We start from the raw sequence: 7,820 nt of genomic DNA on the forward strand, positions 1-7,820 counted from the left end.
GAGCATGTCATTTATGTGTTTGCTTTAAATGTAAAGCCTTTAATGTTCATCATTGCAACAAACATTCACTGGTTTGAGACTTACAGGAAGTAAAATTCTTTGAAAGAATCGAAATGCTGGAAGTAAATTGACAAGGGAAAGGTAAATTGCAGAATTAAAAGGCTCAACGAGTTCATTCGATCGAATGAACCATTTAAAAGACAGAAATTATAAAGTGAAGCGTAAATTGCATTGCATTCGAAATGTAATGTTTACAGAAACTTAAAATGGTTCACAAACATACATTCTCCTTGCGTACTCGTTTCTCTCTGCGCTGGATACTTTGAGTATATAAGGTTTTTGTAGAAATGATTTGCGACCCTGAAATCTGACTAAAAAACTGCTATATATAGACATTCGAAAATAAACTGCCCTAACGGTCGAACACTATCCTAATGCCAAGTGTCCTGCTACGTACACCTTGCATGCACATAACTGCTCCTTAGAACGGTTATCCACATTGCTCGAAGTCGAACTGATTTTGTGAAGTTTTGTCAGAAATTGCGCTAAGTCTAGAAATCTTGCTGCCTCGACTTCGACTCAACCATACGCCAGCTCGATTCGCCCAATGATTCGAAGCCCTCTTTCTTGTCTTAGCCTTATACTTAGTAAATATTTCCTTGAACCTGTGAATCCCTTTCAATAGACTCTTTTTTCCCTTTGATTCGAACAGAATCTGGCAAAATTCGTATTTAGAGCATATTTTTAGCTCATAAAAAATATGGGCTAACAAATTGCCCCCAAAAAATGTCTACTTCGATTCGAGATCGAAGGAAGATGAGAAGTTGACGTTTTTTCTCTTCTTCTACCAGTTTTCCTGAAACGGCGACATGATGACACTTTTACTGGTAACCGTCGCCTCGATCTCCCACTACCCATCATTAATTCCGCCTTTCTAGGCAGAGTGGGACACGTGTCACGCTGGGGAGTCGGAAGGAAAATCTGATGTGATTGATTTTTGACCATTGATTTTTCCCCTTTTTAAAGTGAAACTTTATAAATAGCGCCAGAACTTCCAGAAAAACCCCTTCAGCTTCTTCCAAAACCTTTCTTCTTCTTTGCTTCCGAAACCTTTTCTTCTTCTTTGCTTCCATTATTTCCGGCGAAACTTTCTTATTTCCAGATACTCGTTATTCCTTTTATCACCAACCTCACCGCATTTCCGAACTTCGCCACTGTTCTTCATGAATCCAAACTCTTACTCACTGATTCCAACAACTACCAAACCCTTCGCGAGAAAACCATCCCTTTTCAGATTTCTCATAATGTCGCAAGGACAAGCAGTTCCGTTTGCTGGGAAATGACACCATTTTACAGTCAGGACTGATGGAGAAAAGGTGGTTCCAGAACCACATGGTGACGCCGAACATACAGAAACCTGGGAATCGGAGGTGATGATCCCTTTCGCAGTGGAAAGAACAGTTTACGCTTTCGGTGGACCCCTGCCAGACCAAGCATCACTTTCGAGTAAAATGAACAAGGTATTTCCCTGCTACCCAACTTGCGAACCTAGGATTTTTGATAGTGAGCCTTACAACTTTAATTGTTTAAGCAAACCCCACAAACTCTTTCGATCCGCCCCGTCAATAGCCCATAGGGATTACCTACCTTGGCTTGATCGAGTCGAACAAGCGTATGAGGATTTCTGGAAGACATATGGCATCTTTGATCTGATACAATTCTCTCGATCTGGTCCTGAATATCGACTAGAAATGCTGATAGCAGCTATTCACTTTTTCGAGTCTTCTACCAACACCTTTCAGTTTAAATGTGGTATGATGACCCCCACTCTCTTAGACGTAGCCGCCCTCACAGGCCTTAGGCCTAACGGAGAAACTTATGACCCCACTAAATCTAGTGATAATATCAAGCTAGTATATAAGGAGAATACCTTTTCCAAATATATAGCTGAACACAAAGGACCCGTCGAAGAGGAGGTTTCTGATGAAGAGCACGTAGCCTTCTTAACCCTGTGGCTATCCCACTATGTCTTCTGCACGAAATCCTTGCAAGTAGCCAAAAGATTTATTCCAATGGCATTACAAATTCATGAAGGTCAGAACTTTGGATTTGGACGCCTCTTGTTAGCAGTGTTATACGAATCGCTTGGTGAGGCATGCGATGATCTGAAGAAATCGAAGGATGGGTCTTCCTTCTTAGTGTCTGGGCCTATGTGGCTTCTCCAATTGTGGCTTAATTCCACTTTCGAACAAGAAATGGGATTAATAATCCCACAAGATTATGCTGAAGAAGTTGCAAATCGCTCGATCGAAGGCCAGAGAGCACTTCGATTAACACCCAATACCTTAGATCAAAACTCGGAAAAGCTGTTCCTAAAGTACATGAGGATTTTTCTGAGCTTTGACAAGTTTCTTCCCCAACATGCTCCATTCATTAGTCGAGAGGTTGGCCCGGCTTGGTTCACTGACTATTTTCCTGCTGTCGATCCGGACAATGAAGAAGAAGTGAACGAAATATGGTCATTTTATTTGAATCCACAGATCCTGTCTTGTCGTACAGGTATTCAATCGAACTATTTAGGCCTGGTTGGATACCAGCCTAATTTAGTTTCAAGACAATTTGGCCTCTCGCAAATCCGTCCTAAAAGCTTGTTCGAAGATCCTCGAGACGTCATAAGAGGGGCCAATCTTTCGGAAAAAACTTTCAAGAAGTTTTTGAAGATTTCTCTTGATGAAAACTATAACCTGCATCCTTTTGAGTTCAACCATTCCCACTTCTGCACCATGGGGTTTGTTACCTGGTGGGAGAAATATTATTCGACCCGTTCAGTTGGAGACACTACTATCATGATCTCCAGACTTGAGAGTGGTTTTACACAACCAACGGTCGAGAATATCCGCTCAAACCTTCAAGCTCGAGGTATAAAATTACTTTTGACTTTCTAAATTGATATGTATTTTTGCCTTTTCTAATATTCTTACTTTCAGGCAAAACAATCATGACGAAGAAAAGTGCTGAAACGTCTCGAGCTGATGTGAGACCCAAAAAACCCACTGGGGTGAAGATCCAAGAAGGGAAACAAGAAGAGAAGGTAACTCTTCTGAACTTATCTTTTACTCTTAACGTCTTGCCTCATATTTCTTTATTTTTTCAGAGTCAAAAGAAAGATGATAGCATTGACACTACCACGACTTCAAAACGCTCGAAGCATGCGGTCGTCGAATTAGACGAAGAGAAAGATGCAAGTTTTATTTCTAATGTCAATATTATAGCTTTCTTTCAAGTCTATATTCTGACAATTCTTTACCCTCGTAATGCAAGAAGAAGAGGAAAGACCTCTTATAAGAAAAAGAAAGTTACCTGCGACTTCGACCAAGTCTGCTGAACAAACAGAGGCAGGCAATTTCCAGGCTCAAATGCCTAAGAAGAAAAAGAAAATGAAGCAGGTCGAGCCTGAACCTTCTGTGGCTGTTGAGGGTGGTGAGCCAATCAAGAAGAAAAAGAAAAAGACCAAGCCTTCAAAAGAACAAGGTGACAATCAACCTGTTGACGTCCAACCACCTTCGACCGATATTGACGGCACTGAAGTAGAGGCTACTCCTTCTATTGCTGAGATGGGCAACCCTGTCGATCAACCGGACTCACCACAAGAACAACCTGCCGTCGAGGTATTATCCTCTTAATGTGTTTTAAATCATAGCTTATACGAAACTATTTGTTAACCTTTTTCCATGATAATTCGAATCAGGTACAACAAAATGTTTCTGTAGAAGAAATACCCTCACATGCTCGAACATCTCCCGCTCCTGAGACGGATGCAGTGAATGTTGAGGAACAGGGTGAAGGTCAAGGCATTGGATCCAGCAGTCCTCATGGATCGAGTCAGAAAAGTTCATCCGAAGAAAACTTTTTCGATGAAGAGGCCATAAAAGAGGCTGAAGCTGGAGGTTCGGACATTTACCCGGCGTCTTCAACATCTAAGCTTTCCGCTAGCATAGGGATCGCAGAAGATACATTCATCCAAATGCAAGACGAAGACCCTGCTGCAGCCCTTCGACTCCTGCTGAACACAAGTCAAGCCAACACCTCAAGTGAAAAGGTTCCTGGTGCTTCATCCTCATCTGATGCCGAAATAAACTCTTTAGTACGCCAAGATTCTCTGCTCTTGAAGTTATCCATGGAATACGCACGGGAAGATGTGCTTAAATCCATTGAAGAGAACCCCTCTGCTGCCTTTGGGCACCTGAATTTTTTTGAAGAAATTGCACAACCCCCTCACCTCTGATGAGATTCTAGGCAAAGTTATCCAAATCGAGGCCATCATTGACCAATTTGCAAGTACTGTGCAGAAAAAACGTGAAAATAGCGCCAGACTGGATGCCCAGAAACAGGCACATATCCTTCTGCTCGAGAAAGCCCGAGCTGCTCAACATGAAGTCGAACGTCTCACCAAAGAGGCGAAAGAAGGATCTTCTGAAATCAAAGCCTGTGATGATAACATCTCCTCCTGGGAGGCAACTATTACGAATTTGCTGTCTCAGGTCGATGATCTAAGGCAGAAAATTGTAACAGAGCAGGCCAAACGCAAAGAACTCCAGGAGAAGGCCGCTAACTCGATTCAGAAACTGGTTGCTGAAAAAGGGAGGGAAGGCCTGAAGGCCTTTAGCGCATCTCAAGCTGTAGCAGATGAGGCAAGGATTATGGAGAGTGCTGACCAAGTCTTAACTAAAGAGATGACCACCTTGAAAAAGCTGTATGAGGATTTGGTCATGACTTAGTAGAACTTATGATTTCTTTATTTCGAATTCTGTATTTCGATTCTACTTTTCGATGTAATATTGACACATGCCCTTTCGTGGCAATTTACTGTTATCGCCATTTTTATGTTTCCCGTATTTCTCTTATTCTATGCTTATTTTAACTTCGAGCAGTGTTGGTTTATATTTTTTCAAATACTTACCATTTATGCTCAAAGTACGTTTCTGAGGGGTTAGCTCCTCTAACTCATAAGCACCATTCGAATAGATCTGAATTATTTTAAACGGTCCTTCCCAATTTGGGGACCATTTGCCCAAGGCTCGATCCTTACTATCTATGGGCAGGATAACCTTCCAAACTAAATCTCCAACACTAAAAGTTTTTGACTTCACTTTCTTATTATAAGCTTTAGCAACTCTTTCTTTTTGTTTAGTCAAAACTTCTAATGCTCTTAATCTCTCCTCATCTAAATCAACTAACTCATCTGACATCATTTTCCAATAATGGTCGATTGGAATGTCCATTTGTTTTTGTACCCTGGCTGATTGCAAATGTATTTCGACCGGAAGTACAGCATCGTGCCCATAAGTCAGTCGAAATGGGGTAGTATTAGTTGATTCCTTAGGAGAATTTCTACATGCCCATAAAACTTGATCTAACGTTTTATTCCAATTTCTTGGCTTTTGGGCAATGTGTTTTTTAATCAAGTTAATTACAATCTTATTGGCTGCTTCGACCTGACCATTTGCTTGCGCGTAATATGGTGTTGAGGTTAATAATCGAAAGCCAGTTTTTTGGGCAAATTCTTTCATTTTTCGTCCAGTAAAAACTGAACCTTGATCAGTGGTAATTGTTTCGGGAATACCAAACCTATAAATAATATAATTTTGAATGAAACTAATTACCGCTTCCTGATCAACATTTGGCAAAGGGACTGCTTCGATCCATTTTGTAAAGTAATCGACACCAACTATGATATAACGCTGGTTCTTAGAAGAAGCAGGCTTGATTTCACCAATTAAGTCCAAAGCCCATCCTCTGAAAGGCCAAGGTTTGATTATGGAGTGTAACTCACTAGCAGGTACATGCTGTATCCCTGCATGCTTTTGGCATTCCTGACAGCCTTTAGCAAATTCTATACAGTCTTTTAACATCGAAGGCCAATACAAACCTTGTCGAAATAAAAGCCATTTCATTTTATGGCCTGCTTGATGTGATCCACAAGCCCCACTGTGAACATGGGAAACTGCCAAGTATGCTTCTGATTCACTTAGACATTTTAACAACACTCCTTCTGCAGTCTTTTTAAACAAATCATTTCCCACAATCACGTAATTTAAAGCCCTATATTTGATCTTTCGAGCCACATTACCTATTGGATTTTCCAAATATTCAACAATGGACTTTCTCCAATCATTATCTAACATATTGTCAATGGCCAAAATTTGAATTTTTCCCTGGAGATCATCATCTTCATTACTTTGTGGTGTAATTGCCCCCACAAGTTTTGGCATTGGCAATTTAGTACTTAATGGCTCTGGTATCACCAGTTTATCTTTTATTTCGATCAACTGAGTTAATTTTTCCTTCGACATTTTGTACCCTGAAGCTATTTGGGCTAAATCATTTGCTTCTTGGTTTTCTTGTCGCGGTATATGCTCAATGTTAATGTAATCGAAATGATTCAGAAGAGAACTCGTCATAACAAAATATTTTGCTAAGTGTTCATTAACACACTTGTATTCTTGTGTTAATTGCTTCAATACTAATTCTGAATCACCCCTTATGTTAACATTTCTTGCCCCCAGGCTAATTAAAATTTCAAGGCCTGTAATTAGAGCTTCATACTCAGCCTCATTATTAGAACAAAGCCCTTTAATTTTATATTTGAACTTAGTTGGAACTTTATTGGGGGATATTATTAAAACTCCAATTCCAGTTCCATGTTTGTGTTTCGATCCATCGAAATACAAAATCCAAGGCTCTGTATCGACATAGTCTTGCGGCATCTCGATCACTGAGTGATCTACAATAAAATCTGCCACAATTTGACCCTTAACAGATTTCAAAGGCTTGTACGTTAAAGAATATTCTGTTAATGCTAAAGCCCATTTTCCAATTCTACTGTGTAAAATAGGTTTTGACAACATGTGCTTAATAATATCATAATGAGAATACACATAAACATCAACAGGCTTTATATATTGCTTAAGTTTTGCACAAGAGAAATACAGACAAAGACAAAGTTTTTCTATGGCAGTATATCTAGTTTCTGCATCATTTAGTACACGACTAAGATAATAAATTGCATGTTCTATGCCATCATCATCTTCCTGAGCCAACATGCTACCAATGGTCTTGTCAGACGCAGCAATATACAACTTCATAGTCTTGTTTCGACTAGGAGGCATTAACACAGGAGGCTTGATCAGATATTCTTTAATTTCATCGAAAGCCTTTTGATGCTCTTCATTCCATTTGAATGGTTCATCTTTCTTAAGTCGAAGTAATGGCGAAAAAATTTGAGCTTTGCCACTTAGATTCGAAATGAATCGCCTCAAGAAGTTGATTTTTCCTAGCAAAGACTGAAGTTGTTTTTTGGTCGAAGGAGGCTTCGTCTCAAGAATAGCCTTTGTCTTATTTTGATTTATCTCAATGCCTTTTTTATGCACCACAAAACCAAGGAAATCTCCTGCACGCACACAAAAAGCACACTTTAATGGATTCATTTTTAATCCATGTTTCCTCATTCGTTCGAAAGATTGCCTAAGATAATCCAAATGGCTATCTTCTGAGGAGGATTTGATGATTATATCATCAATATAAATTTGCATAAATGTGTCAATAAAATCATGAAACATGGAATTCATGGCCCTTTGATAAGTGGCCCCAGCATTTTTCAACCCAAAGGGCATAACCACCCATTCATAAGTGCCTAAAGCACCAGGGCATCGAAATGCTGTTTTCGACACATCACTTTCAGCAATAAATATTTGGTTATAACCAGAATAACCATCTAACATGCTTAAAAATTCGAAGCCAGCTGCCGAATCTACCAACAT

At 39.8% G+C, this 7,820-nt stretch overlaps 1 protein-coding gene across 1 annotated transcript; it reads right to left on the minus strand.

The window, feature by feature from the left end:
• Positions 1–4,901: 4,901 nt before the first annotated feature.
• On the minus strand, positions 4,902–7,820 carry LOC106795081 (uncharacterized). Its single transcript, XM_014763621.1, has 2 exons — positions 7,703–7,820; positions 4,902–7,450 (listed from the first exon to the last, which is right to left on the minus strand). The coding sequence occupies exons 1-2, from the start codon at positions 7,818–7,820 to the stop codon at positions 4,902–4,904; spliced, it is 2,667 nt and encodes an 888-aa protein (XP_014619107.1).

This window comes from Glycine max, chromosome 11 (assembly GCF_000004515.6).
Source record: "Glycine max cultivar Williams 82 chromosome 11, Glycine_max_v4.0, whole genome shotgun sequence".
NCBI lineage: Eukaryota > Viridiplantae > Streptophyta > Magnoliopsida > Fabales > Fabaceae > Glycine > Glycine max.